At 41.5% G+C, this 26,576-nt stretch overlaps 1 protein-coding gene across 4 annotated transcripts in view; it reads left to right on the top strand.

Moving 5' to 3' along the window:
- The window catches only part of CTDSPL2 (CTD small phosphatase like 2), a 45,104-nt gene extending 21,264 nt beyond the window's left edge, over window positions 1-23,840 (top strand). For all 4 annotated transcript variants that reach the window (XM_053365152.1, XM_053365151.1, XM_053365154.1 and 1 more), the window contains 10 exons: window positions 1,182-1,331; window positions 1,555-1,770; window positions 3,123-3,201; window positions 4,364-4,475; window positions 4,644-4,730; window positions 15,957-16,019; window positions 16,107-16,186; window positions 18,566-18,692; window positions 19,453-19,548; window positions 21,020-23,840. In XM_053365152.1, coding sequence (XP_053221127.1) covers window positions 1,182-1,331; window positions 1,555-1,770; window positions 3,123-3,201; window positions 4,364-4,475; window positions 4,644-4,730; window positions 15,957-16,019; window positions 16,107-16,186; window positions 18,566-18,692; window positions 19,453-19,548; window positions 21,020-21,085 — 1,076 coding nt within the window. In that variant the 3' untranslated portion in view covers window positions 21,086-23,840. The remainder of the gene's footprint in view (window positions 1-1,181; window positions 1,332-1,554; window positions 1,771-3,122; window positions 3,202-4,363; window positions 4,476-4,643; window positions 4,731-15,956; window positions 16,020-16,106; window positions 16,187-18,565; window positions 18,693-19,452; window positions 19,549-21,019) is intronic.
- Window positions 23,841-26,576: the final 2,736 nt, after the last annotated feature.

The following is a 26,576-nucleotide window of genomic DNA, read 5'->3' as shown; positions in this document are numbered from 1 at the left end:
ACAGAGTAGCCAACATGGTGCCCTCCAAATCTTGGGCTACAGCTCCATTGTCCTTGACCATTGGTCATGTTGACTAGAACTGATAGGAGTTGAAGTCCAACAACATATGGAGGGCAGCACGTTGGCTGAGCCCACCCCACCCCACCTACACTGTAGTGGTTAATGATGTTTGGCAATGGAGCAGAGCACTCTTGCATAGCTTGTAGCTGCATAGTTAACAGGATCGCCCGCCCCTTTTCCTCCTTCAATGAAATGGGCTATATTGTTTGCACTGGGGACAGTTAATGCTTAACATGCTGAACTGCATTTTTGTTTTACACAAATGGATCACTTAAGAAAAGAAATAAAACAGTATTAGTTTCCCTTAGGAAGGAGAGGATAGTTGGGTGAGTTGGCTGCTTCACTAGGCAATAATATGCAAATTGAGCTGTTCTTACCTTGGGTGGGAGGGAAACTGACCCTTCAGTTCCCTTTCCCTTCCATATTTAAGAAGGCCCTGACAACTGAGTGGACAGAGCCTGCGGGTGGGTGGGTGTCTGACTTTAGTATCTATCTGATATTCCAGATAGATTATGGTGCAAGCAGCCACTGTGTATTGTTGGATACATGTTGTGAGCAAATAACTGTATCTTTAATAGGGATTTGGTAGTCAGAGGTGACCAATTGTGATGCTGCTTGCTTTACTGCCTTGAAGACTGCAGGCCACAGGATTTGCCTTAATCTCATCAGCTCTATGGGTTTCCTAGATATTGAGTGGCTGTTCTGGTGTTTAATTGCAGGGTTTTTTGTGTGTTTTTTTTACTGTAAAACAAACGCAGAAACCTCTTGTTCCAGTTTTAAGAGGATTAAACTCCTGAAATAAGTATTTGTTGAACTAAGCATGTGTTTGTATGGATTGAAAATATTGCCTACTGAAATCCTGATAAGAAAGAAAAATATTGCTATTGCTACTCATACGTATTGACTGTGTTCGGATGTAATGTCAGCTCCCCTTTCGCCTCCAGTATGGCTGCAAGGAGAAGTCTGCCTCAGGCAGCAAAATGTCTTGTTCTGGCCCTGGAAATTTACTTGAAGATACTGTGTAACTTGGTCATTCCAACCTATGTAGTAAAAATGACATCAGGAACAATGTGAACATTGTACAATACTGTCAAGTCAAATGTTTTGTGTCTGCATTCTAGAAGCTGGAAATTATGAAATGACAAACCAGCATGTTAGGCAAAATGGAAAATTGGAAGATAATCCCGCAACCGGCAGCCCTCCACGGACTACTTTACTGGGGACCATATTTTCTCCTGTCTTCAATTTTTTCTCACCAGCAAATAAAAATGGCAAGTATTATGCAAACCCATGTTTAATGTGTTATATAGACTTAAAAATAAAATAGCAATTTAGAAAAAGTAATCTCCTGTCTCAATGCTGGGCAAAAGAGAGGTATGTTTTGATTACTCTTTTTAAAAAAATATTTAAAGATTCTGAAGCTAAAAATGAAATAAGAATGTTAATTCTTACCTAAGTGCAATAGCAATCTGTGAACCGAAAACATCATTTCAGGGACAGCCGGCTCAGACTCTCCGGGGCAAGCTGTTGAAGCTGAAGAAATAGTGAAGCAGCTTGATATGGAGCAGGTGGATGAGATTATCACTAGCACTGCAACTTCAGCCAATGGAGCATCATATACTAGCCAAGCAGTGCAAGTCAGATCAACGATCAACAATGGCTTGGAGGAAGTAGAGGATGTAACTGATCGTGATTTGCCTCCTCTCACTGGTAAGAACCAGGCATATTTTGGTGTGGTTGTTTTTAAATCTTATGTACATGACTAATTTTGGGGGGTTGGGGGGGGTACGTCCTCACTCTTCTGAACCAAATGGCTCAGGGACACAAGATTCTCCATGACCAGCATGGTTGTGCAGTCTGCACGGCTACCTTTCCATGATTTGTTGGGAGAGAATGATGTCCTAAACTTCCCTTCCTTGAGATACTCCAAGCATTTCTATAGCCTTGGACTGCAGGAGCAGAGAAGCTTTTATCTGGACTTATTCTTTTGAACAGTGCTCTGCAATTTTGAATGGGAATGGTGTAAATCCAGTTTACCTGAGCATGGATTAACAATCGTTGTTGTTGTTGTTGTTACTATCATTCTTATTTATCCACCCTTCACACTTAGGTCCCAGGGTGGGTTACAACAATAAAAACACCATGTTGAAAACACCTTACAATCACAGAAATAATGTGGGTCTTAAAAATGTACATCTCAAATGTCAGAAGCCAGGGGAAAGAGGCGTATCTTCTGCCTTCACTGAAAGATATATAATGCCAGGTGCACCTCTGTGAGGAGGGAGTTTCACAACTTAGAACTAAATACAGTGGTACCTCTAGTTACAAACTTAATTTGTTCCGGAGGTCCATTCTTAACCTGAAACTGTTCTTAACTAGAGGCGTGCTTTCGCTAATGGGGCCTCTTGCTGCTGCTGTGCCGCCAGCACATGATTTCCGTTCTCATCCTGGGGCAAAGTTCTCAAGTCAAAGTGACGCTTCCAGGTTAGCGGAGTTTGTAACCTGAAGTGTTTGTAACCTGAGATGTTTGTAACTCGAGGTACCACTGTAATTGCATTGAGTGTCTTAGTGCCAAAGAAAGAAAAGAAAACCAAAAGGAATTACTCTTTGGTGGATGAGAGTGTAGCTGAAGAAATGGATGGTGGTTTTTTCTGTCTTATTTCAGTGTGTCATTAACTATGCTCTGTTGTAACATTCAAATGAAATTATAGCTGACACTTGAAACTTAGCATTTAAGACTTTAATAGATTGATAAAAGCTGTTATTAGAGGTGAAACTGTTATATGTAGGACCATTCTTGGGAGGTTCCCACTAATTATTTTAGTAGTATTACATTTTTACATATATCCTACCTCTCCCCCACACCAGGACTGGTGGAAGCTTACACAGATTAAATAGAACAGACTAAAAAAAATAATCAATCCTTAAAATGTGATTAAATGTAATTTAAGGCAAAAATGGAGACTAGAAATATTTTGATTATTGAATATTCCACTTAGCTGGTAACTGGAGCTTTCCTCCCCTCTTCAGTTGAACTAATGAGGAGCTTTTGTGTTTGTTAGCACCAGTATCTCCGGACAGTGGTTACTCATCAGCTCATGCGGAAGGTGCCTATGAGGAAGACTGGGAAGTTTTTGATCCGTATGTGTTCATGTTTGATTTCACTTTGTAATTCTAGATAATGACATTTTGAGAAATAAAATACTTTGCCCTTTTGGTTAGCTTTGTGAGTCAGTGTTGAAGACTGCAGTACTTAACATTTATTTTGAGCACAATACTGCAGCAGTTCTACAAGCCTCAGTTGTAGAGCCATAGCAGTAAAATCAACATTTATTTATTTGAACCCGCTTTATACTGCTCTTCATCAAAATTGATTTCAGCAGAGTTTACAAGGTTTAAGAAGAATAAAATATACATGACGTTCTGTAACAGCAAACTCAGCTAGTGAGCACTGACAAGTGTATGGCCCAAACTTGGCTGCTGAGAAACAAGGAAGAGGTATTGATGTGCTCAAGGGAACCATATGGTTTGCAGAAATGAAAAGAAAAAAAAGGAAAATGTATGGAGGCATTTGGAAAAAAAACAACCCAGTGAGGACTGCATGCTTACTGGTCACAGAATTATTGATGTCTGGGGGTGGGGTAAACTGGGGGTGGGGTGGGGTGGAATAGAATAGAATAGAATATCTTGGAAGAGAGCCAAGTCAGCTGTCTAGAACCCTGAGCAGGAGCATGCCACGCTGCTGCAACATTTACAGCTCCCACTTAGATACAGGTACTTCCCCATTTGCGCATGATCAGCACGTGCATGACTGCTGACAGGCGCACAATTTCCGGCACTGCAAGGGGGTGGGGTAGAATGGGGTGGGCTTATATCATCCCGCTGGTGCATGCAATGCCTCAGAATGTGCCCCCATGTAAATGGGGACCTGCCTGTATGTACATAAAACATTTATACATAAAAAAGACCTGCAGGTAAAAGAAAAATCAACAGCCTTTAGATGAGTGAATAAAAAGGTTTTATCTCAAAACATCTTCATTTGATCCCAAAACATTACAATTGCACACGCACGCCACATCCCATTGAATCATACAGGAAAGTTTTCCAGGGCTTCCCAGATTAGTTGTGTGTCTATTTCCATCCTGCATCCAGTGGGGACTGGGATTGCTGAAGATGTCTTCTTACTGCCCTGGTGGTCCATTACATTAGCCTGCCAGGGCTGCTTTCCAAATTTGTCCCAAGAGTTGTAAAGCAGCAGTTGTAATAAATTACCAAACCGTATATTGGTTTGCCTTTCTTCTAGGTACTACTTCATCAAACATGTTCCACCACTAACAGAAGAACAACTTAATCGGAAGCCTGCTCTTCCATTGAAAACAAGAAGCACACCAGAATTTTCTTTAGTTCTAGACTTGGTAAGGAATACATATTGGCATTAGTTATGATAGAAAGGGGTGTGGGTGTGTGTATGAGAGAGAGAGAGAGATGTATGCTGTACAAATTGCAGGTGGGAGGGCTTCATTTCCGAGCATACTTTATTTCTACCTGCCTTCTAAGTCATCTCATTTCTTAATTCTTTATAGGATGAAACACTAGTCCACTGTAGTCTAAATGAACTGGAAGATGCTGCACTCACATTTCCAGTCCTTTTCCAAGATGTCATTTACCAGGTAATCAAAACCACGTTCCGGTGAATTATAAAACTGCTTATATAAATTAAATGGGCAAACACTTGTCATGCACATGGTGTCTTCTTGCCACCCTGGAACATTGGCAATTAAGCAGTATTGATTACATTCTTTGAAATTTTGTCAGGCACGTCCTCAGATATTAGATGTATTGTGACACACTGCTTCTTCCTTGTACACTTGCATACTTTTACACTTCCTTTTCATTTATTTGTAAAGAGCTCAAGCATGAGGAAGCCAGAAGGCTTCCTCTTAGCTGTCTTTCTACGTGGCAGCTTTTCTCCCTGCCAGCAGGTGGAGGCAGGAGTTCTGGAAGCTTAAATAATTTTATTACAGAAGAGCTTAGTGCAGACTTGCTTTTCTGCCTTGCCTGAGTAAAATCGACCCATGCTATTCTGCTCAGAAGGGATTAAAAATACAGACCTGGGAATAACTTGTGCAGATCCATCTCTTCCTTCATAGTTAGGTGCTGCTTATGTGGCAGGAGTTGCTTTTGTTGATGGAGACTACCAGATTGCTAGCTGTTGGTTGTGCTTCACAACATATTCTTAGCTTCCATCTACTGTGTGTACAACAGTTCGGTCAGCGAAGAACAGAGGAAAGAGGAAGAGTTGGAGGTGTGTTCCAGCAACTGCCAAAAATGCTGCACTCACCCCGGCTGTTGTTCTCAGGTCCCTATTGTGTGATGTACCTGGGAGTAGCAACAGCTTCCCTTCATGTAATTTGCACGATATTGGACTCCTCTGTAGTATCTTTGGAGAATGACATCAGGCACCTTAAATGGACACTTGTCCAGGTATTTTACCCTAATTTTAAAACTTCCATTTTGTCTTTTTGTTCTGTAAAACCTTCCAAAATTCTGAGGCTTAAAATTAGGTATTTCCTTTCCCCAGAAGAAATCATGTTTAGTGACACCAATGTTCAGCTTCCTCTTTAATTAGATAAGTTAGGAAGTTGCCTTAGAATATTTTGGATAGTAAAAGCAAGAGCTGAAAATTGGCTGATAGCATCATCATCTTTTCTGTGGCTTGCCAATATTACATCTTGCTGAGAACAGCTGAGAAGTAAACACTACTTTATGAGGTTTTTTTATATAAATATTGCTGAAGTGAACAACAACACATTTGAGTCTTGGGTGGAATAAATGTAGAGTTCCAATTTTACAAACCCCTCCTTGGTTCATGGGCTGGGCTATCGTTTAGGGGGTGTTGTTTGGGGTGGGGTTGTTGCTGTTGCTGTTGCTGTTAAATTGTAAAATCCAAAATAAAAATCCTAAAAATTATGTGGAAAGTGTTCAATAGTTTTGATATTTTGTTTAGTGTTTATAACTACTTTTGTTACATTAGTAGTTACACAATTTTTTAATATGTTGTAAGCTGCCTTGAGCATAGTTTTAAATTTGGAAAGGCGGCATACAAATAAAATGATTGACTGAGTGATTGGTTTCTTGGCAGTCCTTTTCTGCCTAGCACAGAGCCAGCACCATAAAACTTGATTTTTGCAAACTTGGACATTTAGTTAGGAGTTTAGTGACCTCTGTACCTCAACCTTTGTAATCCTCTATCCACTTATTCCACTGCCGGTCTCATAAAAAGCTCCTCCAGAGTAAGCAGGTTAAGAATTGCAGCTGTAAATGTTCCAGACCTGGTCCTAACCCTTAAGCATTTTGCCTCCCAAGCCAAATGCTCACATATGGAAGTACATTTCATTGCTTTGAGGGGAAACCAGTTTCCAAGTATGCTTGAAATTGCAGTCACGGCCATCTATGGCTATAGATAAACAGAGTTTGCCCCTATTACGCTTGAGTGTCATTTCTTCTATTTTGATATGGGCCCAGTGAAAATGGCAAGGAAGTTTGAAGTGTCAGCTTCATAATATTATTGTTTGTGAAAAACCATTATTCAGTCAAACTCTCTAAGGCAAAAACAATCAAAAGCCTTTTGTGGACCAGAGCCCTCTTTATTTGCTACATAATTTATTTAGAACTAATTTGGTGCAAATGGTCACAATGATGATCAAGTGTTGTAGTGATGTGGTCCATTACTGCAGCCAAGCTTGTGCTTATCTGGGTCCTTTGGTCATCCAGAAGACTTCCTCCAAGATCTTGCTGAAAATCAGAATGGCAACAAGAGAGACTTTTTTTTGTGGTTGTCCCCCATTTCTGGGGTACTTTCTCCAGAGATGCTCCCCTGGCACCAGTCTTTGTGGCAGCAGGCAAATACCTGTCTTTCCTCCCAGGCAGTTTACTATCTTCTTCTCAGTTGGTGCCCTTAATGCTATGTGCCAGGGTAGCTCGCTTTTTTTAATTTTAATGGGGATTGTGTCCATACTTAAGGAGTGGATTTTGTTATTAGTTTGTTGCTTTGTTAAAAACTTGGTTATGCTGTATTTATCTTACAGGTTGTATTTGCTTATTTGATGTTTTAAACTATTTTATTGTAAGTCATCAGGAGGCTTTGGAGTTGGTGACTAAAAATTTAATTAATAATAATAGGAAGGAAGGTTCAAGTAGTTACTTAACTGTGCAAAGAATGACTGAGACCATGCAAGTTCACTCTTTTGCTCTCCCCACCCTTTTTAATGATCATCTTCTGTTGATTGCAAAGGCCTGTGGTGACAGTACTGATTCAAGAAGGCAGTATGGGGTTTAAATTCTCTGTCATGTGGTCCTTTGGAAGTGGTGATATGCTTAATTTGTTTCTCAGTGTGGTTTTGAAGGCAAATGAGAGTTGTAAAGCAAGTTGGGCACTGAAAGATACTATAGAATTAAGTATCCTAAAATATAGCAACTGTCTAGAGTTGAGGTTTTTTTAAAGGCCTTGCTCACTCCTTTAGCATTTGTGCTTTTCCCTTAGACAGAGGCATATTGATAGCTTGTCTTAAATTATTGACACCAACTGGAAATAATGTGAACGCAAGAACTTTGTCCACTTTGCAGCCAAATATTGTTTATTCTTCTGGATGGAAACCAATTCCTGCATTGCAGGGGGTTGGACTAGATGGCACTTGGGGGTCCCTTTCAACTCTGTGATTCTATGAGTCAGTACTCAGTACACACTTGGGTACTAATAACTTGTATTGGCACTTGCAGAGGTTCTGATGAAGGGATTGTTAATCAGTGAATAAGACTTCTCTTTAATTCACTAGAATCATAGAATCATAGAATCATAGAGTTGGAAGAGACCACAAGGGCCATCGAGTCCAACCCCCTGCCAAGCAGGAAACACCATCAGAGCACTCCTGACATATGGTTGTCAAGCCTCTGCTTAAAGACCTCCAAAGAAGGAGACTCCACCACACTCCTTGGCAGCAAATTCCACTGTCGAACAGCTCTTACTGTCAGGAAGTTCTTCCTAATGTGTAGGTGGAATCTTCTTTCTTGTAGTTTGGATCCATTGCTCCGTGTCCGCTTCTCTGGAGCAGCAGAAAACAACCTTTCTCCCTCCTCTATGTGACATCCTTTTATATATTTGAACATGGCTATCATATCACCCCTTAACCTCCTCTTCTCCAGGCTAAACATGCCCAGCTCCCTTAGCCGTTCCTCATAAGGCATCGTTTCCAGGCCTTTGACCATTTTGGTTGCCCTCCTCTGGACACGTTCCAGTTTGTCAATGTCCTTCTTGAACTGTGGTGCCCAGAACTGGACACAGTACTCCAGGTGAGGTCTGACCAGAGCAGAATACAGTGGCACTATTACTTCCCTTGATCTAGATGCTATACTCCTATTGATGCAGCCCAGAATTGCATTGGCTTTTTTAGCTGCCGCGTCACACTGTTGGCTCATGTCAAGTTTGTGGTCAACCAAGACTCCTAGATCCTTTTCACATGTAGTGCTCTCAAGCCAGGTGTCACCCATCTTGTATTTGTGCCTCTCATTTTTTTTGCCCAAGTGCAATACTTTACATTTCTCCCTGTTAAAATTCATCTTGTTTGTTTTGGCCCAGTTCTCTAATCTGTCAAGGTCGTTTTGAAGTGTGTTCCTGTCCTCTGGGGTGTTAGCCACCCCTCCCAGTTTGGTGTCATCTGCAAATTTGATCAGGATGCCCTTGAGTCCATCATCCAAGTCGTTGATAAAGATGTTGAATAAGACCGGGCCCAAGACAGAACCCTGTGGCACCCCACTAGTCACTCTTCTCCAGGATGAAGAGGAACCATTGATGAGCACCCTTTGGGTTCGGTCAGTCAGCCAGTTACAAATCCACTGAGTGGTAGCATAGTCAAGACCGCATTTTACCAGCTTCTTTACAAGAATATCATGGGGCACCTTGTCAAATGCCTTGCTGAAATCAAGGTAGGCTACATCCACTGCGTTCCCTTCATCTACCAGGCTTGTAATTCTGTCAAAAAACGAGATCAGGTTAGTCTGACATGACTTATTTTTCAGAAATCCATGCTGACTATTGGTGATCACAGCATTCCTTTCCAGGTGCTCACAGACTGTTTGCTTAATGATCTGCTCCAGAATCTTCCCTGGTATTGATGTCAGACTGACTGGGCGGTAATTATTTGGGTCCTCTCTTTTCCCCTTTTTGAAAATAGGGACAACATTTGCCCTCATCCAGTCTGCCGGGACTTCGCCTGTTCTCCAGGAATTCTCAAAGATGACTGCCAGTGGTTCTGAAATCACATCTGCCAGTTCTTTTAATACTCTTGGATGCAGTTCATCTGGCCCTGGAGACTTGAATACATCTAGACTAGCCAAGTATTCTTGTACTATCTCCTTAGTTATTCTGGGCTGTGTTTCCTCTGCTGAATCATTTGCTCCAAATTCTTCAGGTCGGCCATTGTTTTCTTTATCGGAGAAGACTGAGGCAAAGAAGGCATTGAGGAGTTCAGCCCTTTCTGTGTCCCCTGTTTGCATTTCACCATCTTCTCCTCTGAGTGACCCCACTGTTTCTTTGTTCTTCCTTTTGCTACAAACATACCCATAAAAGCCTTTTTTGTTGCTTTTAACCTCTCTAGCAAGCCTGAGTTCATTCTGTGCTTTAGCTTTTCTGACTTTGTGTCTACACGTGCTGGCTATTTGTTTGAATTCCTCTTTGGTGGTTTCCCCCCTTTTCCATTTTTTGTACACATCCTTTTTTAATCTTAACTCAGTTAAAAGTTCTTTAGATAGCCACCCTGGCTTCTTTAGGCACCTTCCATGTTTCCGTCTCATTGGTATTGCCTGAAGTTGTGCTTTTACTATCTCCCTCTTAACAAACTCCCAGCCATCATGAACTCCCTTTCCTTTTAGTATTACTGTCCATGGGATCTCACCCAGCACTTCCCTAAGTTTTATGAAGTCGGCTTTCTTAAAGTCGAGAAATTGAGTCCTAGTATGCTTGGCTGCTCCTTTCCGCTGTATAGTAAACTTCAGAAGAGCATGATCACTCGCGCCTAATGATCCTTCCACTTCTACCCCACTAACCAGGTCATCAACATTGGTTAGGACCAGATCTAAAATGGCTGTTCCTCTTGTAGCTTCTCCCACTTTCTGGACAATGAAGTTGTCTGCAAGGCCAGTGAGGAATCTGTTTGACCTTATGCTCTTGGCTGAGTTTGACATCCAACAAATATCCGGGTAATTGAAGTCCCCCATTACTACTATCTCCCTTCCTTTTGCATGCTTGGCCATCTGTTCCAGGAAGGCATCATCTATGTCCTCCGTTTGGCTTGGGGATCTATAGTAAACTCCCACAATGAGGTCACTGTTATTCTTCTCTCCCTTAATTTTGACCCAAATGCTCTCACTTTGGCTTTGAGGTTCTAAATCTTGGATCTCTTCACAGGTATACACATCCCTGACATATAACGCCACTCCTCCTCCTTTCTTGTCTGGTCTGTTTCTCTGAAATAGATTGTATCCCTCCATTATTACATTCCAATCGTGGGACTTATCCCACCAGGTTTCAGTGATGCCTATTATGTCATATTTAGTTTGCTGTACCAAGAGCTCAAGCTCATCTTGTTTATTTCCCATACTTTGCGCATTAGTGTACAGACATTGAAGTCCATTAATCATTCCCCCGTGTCTCTTATTTAAGGATTTTTTCCTCCCACCACTAGGTCTGCGTGCTGTTTGCTCCATTCGGTCTATGACATTTGGATGATCATCTTCATCAATTGATAGACTCCTACCTTCAGGAGCACTGTCTCCCTCCCCCACATTAGTCAGTTTAAAGCCCTCCTGATGAGGTTTCTGAGATTTTTTGCAAAAACATTCCTACCAACCGTTGTGAGGTGCAGCCCATCGCTTGCCAGAAGTCCATCTTCAAGAAACTGCATTCCGTGATCTAAGAATCCAAACCGTTCCTGTTTACACCATTTGCGAAGCCAGTTGTTCACTTCCACTATTTTTCCCTCTCTCCCTGGGCCACGTCGTTCAACTGGGAGGACAGATGAGATGACAATTTGTGCATTTAATTGCTTCAATTTCCTGCCCAGAGCCTCGTAATCTCTTTTGATCTTCTGGAGGCTATTGCTTGCAGTGTCATTGGTTCCCACATGAACCAAGAGGAAGGGGTATTTGTCAGTGGGTTTTATGATTCCTTGCAGTCGTTCAGTTATATCTTGGATCTTAGCCCCGGGGAGACAGCACACTTCCCGAGACATCTTGTCAGGCCCACAGATCACTGCTTCTGTTCCCCTCAGTAGGGAATCCCCTATCACCACTACACGCCTCCTCTTAGGTCTGGTCGGGGTTCTTCCGTGAGCTGTCCGTTCCAAGGTCGCCTGCACATTCCCTGAAGACTGCCTTTGCTGCTCGTCTTCATATACCTGATCGACTGTAATGAGGGAGAGATCCTCAAATGGAGTCTGCTCTTCGTCTTCCATGCTAGGGGAAAGGACCTCAAAGCGATTGCGTATTTCTAAACAATCAGAGCGAACCCTGGGCCTCCTACTTCTTTGAGTCACGTTTCTCCATATATCTGGCTCCTGTGTTGGTGAACTAGCCTCCTTCTCAGGGGAGTCCCCTGTCTCCTCCTTGGTGGAGACGGTGTGCTCTGTTGCTTCCAAGAAGAGCTCCAGCTCTCTAATTCTTTGGAGCGTAGCTACACGTTCCTCCAGTTGCTGGACTTTGTCTTTTAAGAGGGCAATCAACATGCAATTGCTGCAGGTAAAGCTGCCTGCAACCTTTGGCAAGATGGCAAACATTGCGCAGGAACCACAGGCGACTGCAGCTGTTCCCTCACCCTCCATCTTGAGAAGGTGTCGTTGGGGGTGACTACAGCGGTCCTCCATCATAAAAAGCGTGAAGACAGGACAAATAAATCCCCCCAAATAAACCTATATCTCCCCCAACAAACGTTTGAGACTAGCTCCCCTAAATCTAAAAGATGGATCAAACTGCGCGCGCCGCTAGGCGCGCGCCGCTGCCCTACAAGCTCTGACAAGCTCCTCCCACAGCTAATCCCCTACCTCAACAGAAGCCCTGCCCCCTCTGACCTTTGCACAGCTAATCAGCCACAAGAAACTCACACAAGAAAACCCTTTTTGTTCCTTCTTCAGCCGCTGCCCTACAAGCTCTCTAGAGAGCAACCTACAAGCCCTACTAGAGAGCAACCTTCTCATGCTCTTCAGTGTGACTCACCACAGGCACTCAATCCACCCTCACTGCTGCATTTCATCCCCCACCCACCTGAGGGAGCACAATTTGGATGGACTGGAAGGTATTCAGGGAGAGTTATCCCTTCCTCCACATCACAGTCAATCTTCCAATACCCTGCTAAAGAGTTGTTTGCCAGACTGGGGCATGCCGTTTACATAGGGAGGAAGGCGCCTGGGGATAACTTGGGAACACCAGGACATAGGAAGCTGACTTAGACTTAGACAGTTCGTCTGCTGAACTCAGTATTTTCTCTCCCAGCTATACCTGGAGATGTTGGGGATTGAACCTGGGACTTTCTGCATACAAAACAGGTGGCCCTTCCCACCATAACTTGCCCCAGGCACCAAAGCAGATGAACAGCAAAGGATCTGCTGCTGTATCTCTTCCATTTATTGAGCCCAATTTGCTGCAATGGGTTGCTTTTTAGCTTCATCTAAGGACCACAGGGTGATTTACAATATAAAAGCACAAAAATACATAACATAGTAACAAACTAAAGCAATACCTCCCACCCCATGCAGTTTTAAAGGCCATAGATTGTTTAATTAGCCAAAGGCCTGGGAGAAGGAGGATGTGTTTGCCTGGCGCCTAAGATACATAATGAAGGCACCGTTGGGCACTGGGGTGCACTTCATTCAGCTCTCCTTTTCTCCAGTCCCAGCCAGCACCAGCCTTGCCCACAGGCATGCAGCCACTAACCACCCACATGTGTCCTTTGTGAGCTAAATGGTGGCACATCCCTGCTTTAAATGGGGATCTTTGCTGAGGAACATCCTTGTAGAAGCTACAGAGTACAGCTAAGGCTTCCATCCTGTGCACACTTATGTCAGGAGGGATAGTTTGGCCACAGTAGTACTGCCCTTGGTCATCTTCTAGACTGGACTACACACTCTGTTTGGGGCTACTCTAGAAGTTGGTTCAGAAATTGTAGCTAGTGCAGAATGCTGCACCCCAATTGTTGCTGGAACACTGTATATTACATGGATGAAGAAAGCTCTGCACTGGCTGCCAGTACATTATTGAACTAAGCTCAATGTATTATAAAGGTGTATAAACCTAAATGATCTGGGACCAGGTTACCTGAAGGGACTGCCTTATTCCTTATGTACTGTGCTTATCTGGAGAAGCTTTCCTGATTGTCCCAGTTATCCCATACTTTTTTAGTTTCTCCACATACCAAGGCTTTCAGTTTAGGGGAACTTGCTGAAATAGCATACCAAGGCTTTCAGTAATTTGGAACACTGTTCCAGGCACCTACAATCCTGGTATTTTGTTGCCTGCGGAAAACTTACTTGTAGAAAATTAATTTGATACAGTTTTGGTGAGACAAAGTGTTCTGTATTTTATGAGTCTATAATTTTAAGATTTTATAACTTTTATGATGATTTTACTGTACACTGTTTTGATACTTTTTATGTGTTGGTGGTTTATAAATATTCTTATAAATAAAAATAAAAATAAGATACTGCCTGGTACAATTGCCATTGTATCAAGTGCAATAGATGATGCTACAAGTTTTTGAGTGAGTTGTAGTAATAGTAATTTTTATTGATTTATCATAAAACATATGGACAAACTTAACATACGAACCAAACAATAACTGGGTTGTTTTTTGTTTTGTTTTGTTTTGTTTTCCAATTATACAAGCAAACAGTAATAAGAATTTTACACCCTCTCTAGCATTACTATTTCTTCTTCAATTGTTGTTTAATCGTTTAGTCGTGTCCGACTTCGTGACCCCATGGACCAGAGCACGCCAGGCACCTCTGTCCTCCACTACCTCCCGCAGTTTAGTCAAACTCATGCTGGTAACCTCGAAAACACTATCCAACCATCTCATCCTCTGTCGCCCCCTTCTCCTTGTGCCCTCCATCTTTCCCAGCATCAGTGTCTTCTCCAGGGAGTCTTCTCTTCTCATGAGGTGGCCAAAGTACTGGAGCCTCAGCTTCACGATCTGTCCTTCCAGTGAGCACTCAGGGCTGATTTCATTAAGAATGGATGCGTTTGATCTTCTTGCAGTCCATGGGACTCTCAAGAGTCTTCTCCAGCACCATAATTCAAAAGCATCAATTCTTCGGCGATCAGCCTTCTTTATGGTCCAGCTCTCACTTCCATACATCACTACTGGGAAAACCATGGCTTTAACTATACGGACCTTTGTTGGCAAGGTGACGTCTCTACTTCTCAAGATGCTGTCTAGGCCTGTCATTGCCCTTCTCCCAAGAAGCAGGCGTCTTTTAATTTCGTGGCTGCTGTCACCATCTGCAGTGATCATGGAGCCCAAGAAAGTAAAACCTCTCACTGCCTCCATTTCTTCCCCTTCTATTTGCCAGGAGGTGATGGGACCAGTGGCCATGATCTTCATTTTTTTGATGTTGAGCTTCAGACCATATTTTGCACTCTCCTCTTTCACCCTCATTAAAAGGTTCTTTAATTCCTCCTCACTTTCTGCCATCAAGGTTGTGTCATCTGCATATCTGAGGTTGTTGATATTTCTTCCGGCAATCTTAATTCCAGCTTGGGATTCATCCAGCCCAGCCTTTCGCATGATGTATTCTGCGTATAAATTAAATAAGCAGGGAGACAAAATACAGCCTTGTCGTACGCCTTTCCCAATTTTGAACCAATCAGTTGTTCCATATCCAGTTCTAACTGTAGCTTCTTGTCCCACATAGAGATTTCTTAGGAGACAGATGAGGTGATCAGGCACTCCCATTTCTTTAAGAACTTGCCATAGTTTGCTGTGGTCGACACAGTCAAAGGCTTTTGCATAGTCAATGAAGCAGAAGTAGATGTCTTTCTGGAACTCTCTAGCTTTCTCCATAATCCAGCGCATGTTTGCAATTTGGTCTCTGGTTCCTCTGCCTCTTCTAAATCCAGCTTGCACTTCTGGGAGTTCTCGATCCACATACTGTTTGAGCCTTCCTTGTAGAATTTTAAGCATAACCTTGCTAGCGTGTGAAATGAGTGCAATTGTGCGGTAGTTGGAGCATTCTTTGGCACTGCCCTTCTTTGGGATTGGGATGTAGACTGATCTTCTCCAATCTTCTGGCCACTGCTGAGTTTTCCAAATTTGCTGGCATATTGAGTGTAGCACCTTAACAGCATCATCTTTTAAAATTTTAAATAGTTCAGCTGGAATACCATCACTTCCACTGGCCTTGTTATTTGCAGTGCTTTCTAAGGCCCATTTGACTTCACTTTCCAGGATGTCTGGCTCAAGGTCAGCAACCACACTACCTGGGGTGTACGAGACATCCATATCTTTCTGGTATAATTCCTCTGTGTATTCTTGCCACCTCTTCTTGATGTCTTCTGCTTCTGTTAGGTCCTTACCACTTTTGTCCTTTATTATGGTAATCTTTGTACGAAATGTTCCTTTCATATCTCCAATTTTCTTGAACAGATCTCTGGTTCTTCCCATTCTGTTGTTTTCCTGCTTGTTTAAGAAGGCCTTCTTCTTCAATTACTTCAATTACTGAATATAATAAGTATTTTACTGTAAATTTTCACTGCTGTCCACCAACTATAGTTTCAGAAACCCCTGCCATTTGAAGCAAAATGTCCCTATTGTATTCTGTGTATTTTAAAATTGCTTTTTCTTTTTGTTCTAGGTTTATGTGAGATTAAGACCATTCTTCAGAGAATTTTTGGAGCGTATGTCCCAAATCTACGAGGTAAAGGGACTTAATTTGGATCTTGTATGATTATCTTAGCCTTCAGCAGTAGAACAGATAATAACAATGTCCTCCCTTCATTTTCAGATCATTCTTTTTACTGCTTCAAAGAAAGTATATGCAGACAAATTGCTGAACATACTAGACCCCAAAAAGCAACTGGTCAGGTAAGCTTGATGACCAAGTGGTGGCTGTTATTTTTTAATCAGAATTGTAGCATACACTATTATGATGTAGAACCTGAGTGCATTTTAGTTATCATATCTGAATACACATGGAAACACAGATAAAACGCTGAAAACAGGCTGTTTTGAAACCTTGGAAACGTTGAACAGTACAACAACAAATGGGTGCCTGCAACAAAATGCTGCAGTGTCTCCTCAGGCTCTACTGAGTGCTCATGTTCAGGGTTCCCACCTGCCAGCCATACCTTCCCCAAGTTCTGAGGGGCTCAAGCAGGCCAGTTCATTCCATTTCTGCCCACCCCAGACTTCCATTTCCTAGTTTTCTTTACCAAATTACGTCAGCGTTCCATAGCAGCTTGCAGTGGCCACTGGTGGCATGCTCAGTTCTCATTGGACTCTTATGTTCCGGGGTGGGGGGCGTGTGGCATTTGCCCTCCTAGGTGGGTCATAAGGAAAGGGTTAAATGAGTGTGAAGTGATTGGCCAGTGGGAACCCAAGGGGAGGAGTTAGAGTTAGAGTTGGAGTTGTTTGGAAGTCAGTGGGGAGTTGGAGATGGAAGAGGGAGGATAAGTTTGTGGGTTGGTCTAGTTTTAATGTGAGAGAGTGAGAGGAACTGTTAGGTGGAGTCAGATAGTTGGGATAATCAGTTTGAAGTTGTTAGGAACATGCTTATAAGTTGTTGTTGATGCTTATAAAATAAATTGATTATTTGTTAATGTTAACAACTGTCTGGACTCCATGTGTACCCGAGAGAAACGGGTTGGTGGCAGTGAGGAGGCAATCACAGTGGTGGCACAGGGATCAATAGACTGTCAAACGTCCGGGGACCCTGTGTGATCGCCACAGGATGTTTTTTAAAGTGTTGTATTTCTGCATACTTTAGGGATCACTAAGCATTTTAAAATATTCCTCTTGATTCTCAGTGACCCCATTTTGGCTTCAATTCCCTGTCATCACTCAATCCCCTTGAGTTTGCTATTGGAGGATTTGATTATCCATTTTATTCATATATGTGGTAGCAACTCAGATGGTCTAGTGCAGGGGTGGGAAATCTGGGGGGGCCCTCTGGATGTGGTTGGTTACAGCTCCTACCATCCCTGACCATCATCATCCCTATCCCTGACCACTGATTAGCTGCTGGGGGTGCTGGGAGTTGGAGTGCAGCATCACCTGAAGGGTCCGCATGGGAGAAAAATGGGGCTACCTGCCAGTGAGGTAACGCTTCCTACATATATGAGGGAGTGTACTGGTAAATGAAAAATAGGATTCCCAGTTGGCCTGGAATGGGGGGGGGGGGTGGGGTGGACTGACTTGCTTGAGTCCCTAGCAGCACCTAGTATCCTGGAAAAATATGTGACTGACTGGAAGTCTGAAGAGAAGCACTCGTGTTAATGATGCAACATTTTGTTGCAGGTCCCACTTGTTCCTTCTAATAGTGAACTCATGTGGCTGAGTGCAGACAGAATTGGGCTACTGAGGAACAGGAGGGAGGTATCGGCACGCTTGGGTGAACCCCGAGGTATGCAGAAGTACAAAACATTTTTAAAAGCAAAAAAGAAAAGCTCCCAAATGTTTGCCGGGCATGCTCAGTAGTGTCCAGGAGCCACAGAATGTTGGAATATTGGGAAGGAGAAACAGAAACTTGGGGGGAGGGATCTGTTGGCCTGATAGCGTGTACTATTCTGAAGGAAGACACAGCTGGATGTTTGGAACCCTGAAGATGAGCCGTCCTATTTTATTTATTCATAATATTTATATCCCACACAATAACAAAAGTTCTTTTGGCAGATTATAGTAAAAATTAAATCAGTACAAATAAATTAGGCTCAAACATGAAAACTACTACAACATAAGAACAACAACTGAATTCTCCTGGTGGACTTGTGCGTGAAAGATGGCAGTTGAGGCTTGGCTGTCTTTGGGTTCTCTCCAAATGTTACGGGATCATTGTAAAAACACTTCATCATTGCCTGATTTTCTTCCATAGTTAACAGCACAGGTGCTCCACCTCCTGGTCAAATTAATCATTAAGAACACATGGCCTTGTTTGGTTTTGCGTGATATATATATATATATATATATATATATATATATATATATATATATATATGGTAAATATACTGTACTGCAGAGAATTAAAAACCTATTTTTCAGCCAAGAAAAAGCAACCTTTAGCTGTGTTTTTAACATCTATTTTTCAAATAGATATAACACCACACACACCAAAAAACTACCATTTAATAAAAAGACAATTCTTAACATTAAATCCCATGAAAGGGAGGAAATCTTGTAAAAAGCAGCATTTGCTTCATATACATTTTTCTCCATGTAATCTGAATGTGTTCTTTTAACCAAATACAGGCATCGACTTTTCCGTGAGCATTGTGTTTGTGTACAAGGAAACTACATAAAGGATTTAAATATCCTTGGTAGAGATCTCTCAAAAACTATTATTATTGACAATTCACCACAAGCCTTTGCCTATCAGGTGAGTGTTTTTTCTCCGCAGCTGGCTTTGCAGACAAAACAAATGCTAACGTAACTTCATCTGTAGCCTCAGCAAGTAAAAAAGCATGATTTTTGTTTATGCATGTGGGGGCAAGTACCTAATTCACCACAAAACGTATACGGTACGTTACAATTTGAAGGGCAGTTTGCTACCACAATACTTCATGATAAATACTGAAAAAGTGTGCTTATGTAAAATTATGTGGTTGAATCAGAGTTAGGACATTGCTGTTGACCTTATCCTGTCTTAGTTTTGGTCATGTTAAGAGATTTGCCCTCACACGCCTTCCTGGATTAGGGGCCAGGATGTTTCAGCATTAAGCATGAAATCTCTGGAATGGAGAAGAAACCAAGTGTTGATATGATCCGTTGACAGAAATAGAAGTTGCACTGTATTGATTGTGGCTACAATCTGTAGTAAGGCAAGATGCACTTAATGCACTGAAGTTTCCAACTGCTTTCCCCAGCCTTCTTTCCCACCATTACAGCTTTTCATATTTGGGGACTGTTGGGCTCATAGGGGAATTGCCAAAAATGAAACTCACAGTAAGATGGCATTGCTACTTGCCTGAACTCGCTTCAGAAATTCTTGTCAATTGACCATATGTCTGGTGTTGGCCTGTTTAATTGCATGTATTTAATTATAATATGCCTTGTGAGCTGAATGAAGGGTGGGTTTAGAAATTTAAATAAAAATATATAAATAATTAAACTTGCCTCTGATATTTTGCTTTTTCTAGCTTTCAAATGGAATTCCTATAGAGAGCTGGTTCATGGATAAAAATGACAATGAGCTCCTAAAATTGATTCCTTTTCTGGAGAAACTTGTAGAAATGGTATGTATTTCAGTGATTAATCTTTTGATAGAATTTTTCCTCTTAAAACCTGATAGCATTACAAGTGTAGTGGCCCTGTGTTGCTTTCTGGGCATAATTCAGGATGCTGATGTTGATGTAAAACGCCTTCCCTAAAAAAACATTGTTTGGGATTCCAGATCATCATGCAGGGTTTGCAAATATTTCTGCACAGTGATTTCAGCACCACTGATCAGCTGATCACGGGCACTTCAAAACACTTAGCAGGACTGCCTGTAAGGAGCTTTTCCTCTGCTCCTTGCAAGCCCCTTCAACTCCCTGTGGAGTTCAGTTTGGGGAGCTCAGTAGTACAACAAGTCCCATGGTGCTTGAAGTTAGCCTATGTCAGCTGATAGTCATTGACTTCTGCTTTCTTGTGGGGTTGGCTGCACTATGGAATTCCCCATGGGGAACTTAGTAGCGCACCCAATTTCATTTGGCTTGCTCTAAGTGACCATTCAGAGGGACGTGGGTGGTGCTGTGGGTTAAACCACAGAGCCTAGGACTTGCCGATCAGAAGGTCGGCGGTTCGAATCCCCGCGATGGGGTGAGCTCCTGTTGCTTGGTCCTTGCTCCTGCCAACCTAGCAGCTCGAAAGCACGTCAAAGTGCAGGTAGATAAATAGGTGCCACTCCGGCAGGACGGTAAATGGCGTTTCCGTGCGCTGCTCTGGTTCGCCAGAAGCGGCTTAGTCATGCTGGCCACATGACCCGGAAACTGTACGCCGGCTCCCTCAGCCAGTAAAGTGAGATGAGCGCCACAACCCCAGAGTCGGCCACAACTGGACCTAATGGTCAGGGGTCCCTTTAGCTTTTAAGTGCCCATTCACCAATTGGTGGTGGCAGCAATCAGGCGCGCACTTCTAAGGTTTGGCACTTTGTGCACCTGCCCCACACCTGATGCTGCATGTCTCATTAGGTGTGGGGCAGGTTGATGTGGTTTGGGAATAAGAAGCTAGAGCAGAGGCAGGGAACCTCTAGCCTGCCTGGCTTAATGTGGCCCAGCACAGGTTCCATTTTGGCACATGGGTTGGCGGTTCCCCGCTCCTGCTATAGCTTCTGCATTAGTAAATGTAAAGTCTGCCAAAGCTCAAGGATGAACGCTTTCAGGAGGCCGAGCAATGCGGAATTTTGCAGAGGATGGCTGGAGTAGTGGAGCTGCCTTGAGTCTCTGGAATTGGGTTGGAGAGGAACAAAAGCAAATCATTCGCTGGATTTTACATGCATGCAAGAAGTCAGTGTTCTTAGAAATTCTGCATAGAAGTAGGTTTAGGCATAACATTGAGTAAAAGAGAATTGTGGAAAAATTGCAGGTGAGCAGTTGAAAATTAGAATCTCTGTTGACATCTCTTCTTCTGCTGTGATGGAGAACTACCGTGCACTTTACAAGTGGAGCTGCTTCTTACATGTGAGACATGGAAGTTACTGGTTTTTCTTTCCTTGCTTCTTTTTAGAATGAAGATGTTCGACCTCACATCAGAGACAGATTTCGCTTGCACGACTTACTACCCCCTGACTAAACACCAATGCTTTGCCAGGTAGCTGAAGGAGAAGAAAATGCAGGACCTTTTTTTTTCTTTTCTTTTTGGACTAAAACAAAAACATTGCCATTACTGTTGAAATTTTTGCATTTTTGTACCCTGTCTCGCTTTTCTTATCTCTGGTGCCCAACAATAATCAAGGGTTACAGAAGAACTTTATATAATAATATTCGCCAAATGGAATCCATACAGTAGGTAGGCTAGAACAGAAGCGTCTTTAGAACTAGTGCAACTCCAATAATTTTTTTTATGTACAGGACATCTGCCGTTTTTAAAGAATTCTGTTTCTGCCACCAGCAGTTTGACCTATAAACACACACACAGGATTTTATGAAATAACAGAGATTGAAAATGGACTCTTTTTCTTTTCTCTCTGTTCGGTGCTCTCTAAGTGGGTTTATAGCCACTTTGTGTTACTTTTAAGATTCTCATTTCAACAGGAATGGCCAGTAAATGTTTTTTTTTCCTGTTAAGGTTTATAACCTTCTTACATTTTTGACTTGTATTAGAGTTTAGAATTTCATTATGCATTCCTTTTAGTTGAGGCGGCTTCATAGTTTTTCTGGGAATAGCCAAGTTTTATTAGTTTTTTATTATACAATTGAATGGCCATTTTCCTGCTTTGACTGCCTGCATACTGTATATTTGTTTAAAAATATTATCTAGTTTTATTCCATGTAAGTTTCATTTAGAAATCTGCATTTAAATATATATTTTTTGTTTCTGTAATATTCTACTGTAGTGGAAATCTTTTCAAAAAAAATCAAGAGACTGGCTAGATAAGAAAAAATATAAGAATTACTAATATTCAGAATATTTAAACCATTGTGATGGCATGTACTCTGGACAGAGATGATCTATTGTGGTGGTGCACATGGCTGATGGACAAGGATCAATACCTCAGAGTCTACTGTGCATAATACAAGTCCTTGGGGAGAGCTTGCTTGGTCTAATGCAATTCAGTTACTTCTGCCTTCAGTGTCCTCCAAGAATGAAGTATTGTGGAGAGCAGTTCAGTATTTGAAACTGTCTTGCGTGGGTTGGTCTCTCTGCTATGCAGCTTGTTACAATCAACGCTAAACTTCTTGCCTAGCAGGGACAGGGCCACCACAGTAACTGTGCATAACCCTGTGGTTCAGTACACTCCTTTGCCACCAGTGCAGCTGATATGCTATCAGAGTGGTTTTCTATGCTATATGGAAATGGTTTTCAAGCCTTGGTTCTCTAATGCAGCTTGTACAAAGAGGCCGATATTTTTTTAATGGAGTGTAATCTCCTTTTTAGGAGGCTTTTTATGGAAGGGAAAAATTTGTAAAAGTTAGTAAGCTTTGCCTCTAAACTGCATTGACATGCCATAGGCTCGGGCTGTTTTTGTGTAAAGGGTGTTGCAGAATGGCACTTTTTCTAAAGAGAAGTTTGATATTTTGTATGCTTGTTAAAGAAAGTACAGTATTGGAAATTAAAGGTGGACAACTGATAATTGAGAAGTATGTCAATTAATTTTTTATGTATATTACCTGTTTACTTGTACAATTTTATTGTACAAATTACACGCAGCTTCATTTTCAAATGAGTCCTTAAAATAAGGAAAATCTTTTTAGGAAAACATTTAATTTTTGTATTTTTTGATTTTAAAAGGCATGAGTTATATCAACTTTTTCCAATGTATTAATGAAGATTTTAACTTTTCATCAGGTTGAGTGTTTTCTTACTATATTATCTGTTGTATATGTAGCTAGCACATTGTGTCACTGAACTGTTAAAAAAAAGTAAGCATGTAGAGCAAGCCTGCTTTGTGGAAAATCATTATTCATTTGAAACAAAATTTTGGTGGATTTTCTGCAGAAAGAAAAAGAAAGAAAGAAAGAAAGAAAGAAGGAAAGGCATTTGCTATCTAGGATGCTAAAGGTATTTTGCTTGCAGGAAAATGCTACAAATTCATTTTAATGAGAATCTCTGAAATGTATTTATCTTTAGGGCATCTGAACATCTTTATGCTGTTTGTCTTAACGTCTTTATTGAAATAAAATGTACATAATGTTACTAATTTTATATGTATATATATATATAAATGTGTATATACATATATATGTATGTATAATAAATTATATATATATATGTATATGTATATTAATATATATATATACATATATAATTATAAATGTGTATGTGTTTGCAGAGAAGTGACCCCTGTAACCACTCCCTTCCTGTTTTGCTAAAAATAGGGATATAGATACATTTGATTTTGAAAATGTTAAGTTTTCAATTTCCCACTTTTTTTTTAAAGGAAAAGATACATCTAGTGATAACCAAGAAAACACTCCCTTATTGCTCCTACTGATGCTAGCAACCCACAGCAGTTTTTCCCAGTGATCTCTAGGAAGAGGCATCCCAGGCACACTCTTTCTGTTCACACTTGGATACAGAAGTTGACCGAGGAGGCTTTGCAGGGACACCTGCCCGGGCTGAGTTTCTTCAGCTTGATAGAAGCACCACCTAAAAGTGGGGTGACAGCAGCACGATAATGGCAGCTGCGATGGGAGCAAAATGTACCTGCCTTGGTGGAAGGTAGGCACAGAGAGATTCTTTATTTTCTGCAGTTCACAAATAAGTGAGTAGAACCTCCTCCCCACCAAATAAATAGTTGGACATTTTTTGGTGACTTGAAGGAAAAACTGTATAGCATCTTCTTTAGAGTACCTTTCTGAAGCATTTGTGCATTTCCATTATTTTTTTTTAAATCCATTACAAACCCCACGGCTTTTAGTGAAGTTGACACAGTGCATATTACCAAGCTACCTGTTCTGTGATGTCTGATCACTGAAAAGAGAAAAGAAGAAAGAATGTGAGCTTTTACAACAACGATTATTAGAAATTGTAGGGAAATCTACAGTCCTACCTAGGACAGCTAAATCAACCATTGCAGGCTGCTCTGTAAATACATATTAAAGTATCATTTTGTAAGTTGGTGCAAGTCTGATTTTTAATTCCCATTGTCCCTTTTCAGTGGAAATGTAAAAATGCTACTATGGTTATTGTAAATGTCATACGGTGTTGCGATTTCAATCTATTGGCATGGTTGGGTTGTTTTTTCTTGAATTTGGAATAACTAAATATGGTAGTATGGGAAGGTCTTCCTTTTATAGAGAACAAATCATCTAGGCCAAATGCATTTTGAGAACTATCATTGAAAAAAGGCAAAGGACACAAACTTGTATTCCATCACTTACTCCAGCTGCATAAAGAAAAGTCCAAAGTTGTTCAAATTTTCCTCATCTGTCACCCCCACCCTTTTTAGCAAAAGCACCCATCTTTGATGTGATTTTTAAAAGCCCTATCACCAAACCAGATGATTCTTTACCAAATGGACAGGCAGACACAGCTTAAAGCTGCTGCCTCCTTTTATGTTCCATGTGCTCAGCAAAACCTGTTTCCATTCTCTGGAGGTAAAGCTACGGCTGTAGTTATAGTTTGCCAAGTCAGACATTGTGCCATGGCCTTGTTAGCACAAGCCATGGTGTCTGAGTCCGATTGCTGCAAAGTGTGCTTGGTCAATTCGGGTATCAGCCCAAACCATAATTAAGCTTCCTCAGCTATAGTTTGGTTTGGCTATTGAGCCGTATCAACTTCCAATCTGCTAAGAATTATTTTAGGAGCACTTTACCTTTGCAGGGTTTAGTCTGGGTTTGGCTATCACAACTAGCTGCTGCTACTTTGTATTCATGAAGATTTGAGCACTTTCAGATCAGTGTCTTAATTCTTCATTCACTGGCTGTCATGTTTTGCATCCTTTTGTAAACTGGTTTCTGATGCTCAAAATGTGAGTCATTTGTGCATTTTTTTTTGGTGCCTTTAAAAAACAAGTTAATTATGAATATAGTTTATGATCGACCAATCACATACTGTATTAAAATATACAGACTATTAAAATAAAAATAGGAAAGCAGCCATAGATTGTCTAAAGCAAATCACAATATTTAGGCATTTTGCAAATGGCTTAGTAATTTAAAAAAGAACCCTCCAGTGAAATGATCAGTAGAGACTCTGAATGTTACCTTGAGAAGGACTGTGTAATGGGACATACCAGTTTTTCTAGCTCCCTGATGAAAACTGTTTAACAAGAATATATGACACTACCCCCACTGTTTAGTTATTACAAGGGCATAATATGTTATTTCTACTATACATTTTCCTTTGTTTTAAGTTTCTTTTTCAAGGATTTTGCATGCATAATATGGCTGACACTGGCTTGTGGGTTAGAGGTGAACAGGAAGAACTTAAAACCTAAAGCAAAACCTACTACTAACCCCTAAGCAGCAAATGACATTCCTTCCTGAACGGCTTAGGATATTGAATTCCCTCACTCAAGTAAACATCAGAAATGGGGCACCAAGTCATCTGGCACCACAACTCCAGCTTTTTTAAAAAGAATGAAATCCTAACAAAACTTTTCTAAAGTTAACGGGTGTGCAGCGCTTTGTAAACAGTAAAAATTAGATCTATTATCTTACGTACATCTCCATAGGTTTGTGGATCTCTGCTATTATTATTATTTACTTATATGGGTTGCCCCAACCACTCTGGGCAGCTCCCAACAAAAAATAGTAAAAACACAATACAGCATCACAAACTAAAAACTTCCCTGAGCAGGGTTGTGCAGGTGCTTGGTTTGAGCATGCTCAGGACATCAGGTTTCCTAACAAATGCAGCTTTATGTTAAATTAAATAGTTATCTTCTCTTAGAAGTAATTCAAACACAAAGGAGATTTACTCTTTTTAAATACAAAAGGGGTGGTGGTGGCAAACTTGTGTTTGTTTTTTGTTAGAACCTAACACAACCTCTGCTAAAGTGGTGCCTTCAACTGATTTGGACCATTAACTCCCACCAGCCCCCGGGTCGGCAAAAGATGCCCTGAGCCAAGCCGAATCAAAGAATCTCAAAACCCATCCAGTGGCAAAAAGCAGAGAAAGCCCAGGCAAAACTGATGAGAGTTGTAGTCCAAAACACCTTGAGGGCACCAGGTTGGTGAAAGCTGCTGCTGGTCATTTGGCAGGCTACCTGCTATTGACTTCCCTAAAGTGCTTCTCGATGTTTATAGGCAGGCTTTTCAGAGGCACTTGAGAAACAAGGTTGGACTAGATTACTCTTCGGCTCCCTTCCAGCTCTACCAGTCCTGATTCCCAGCGACCTGGAGGCTGCTAACTGCCCATCTGCCCCTTTTGATTGCAGCATCCAGGGCAAGCCTAATGTATTCTGCAGTCTCCTGTCCGGGTCCTACAAAATTGATCACACAATCTGAAACATGCATGTGCTTAGAGAGCTTTAAAAAATCTGCAGATTCTCAGAGCTGCCAGATGTTACTGTCTTGACTGTTGATTAGAGCTGAGCAAGGAGGTGGCAGGGCACCCCCTAGAGTTAAAGGTGGGAATTTTGCCTGTTGCAAAGCCCTGAGGCTCAGTGAGCTCCCAC

This window comes from Podarcis raffonei, chromosome 14, assembly GCF_027172205.1.
Source record: "Podarcis raffonei isolate rPodRaf1 chromosome 14, rPodRaf1.pri, whole genome shotgun sequence".
Classification (NCBI taxonomy): Eukaryota; Metazoa; Chordata; class Lepidosauria; order Squamata; family Lacertidae; genus Podarcis; species Podarcis raffonei.
Note: the sequence above shows the minus strand (reverse complement) of the source record. Positions and strands in the feature narration are given on the sequence as shown.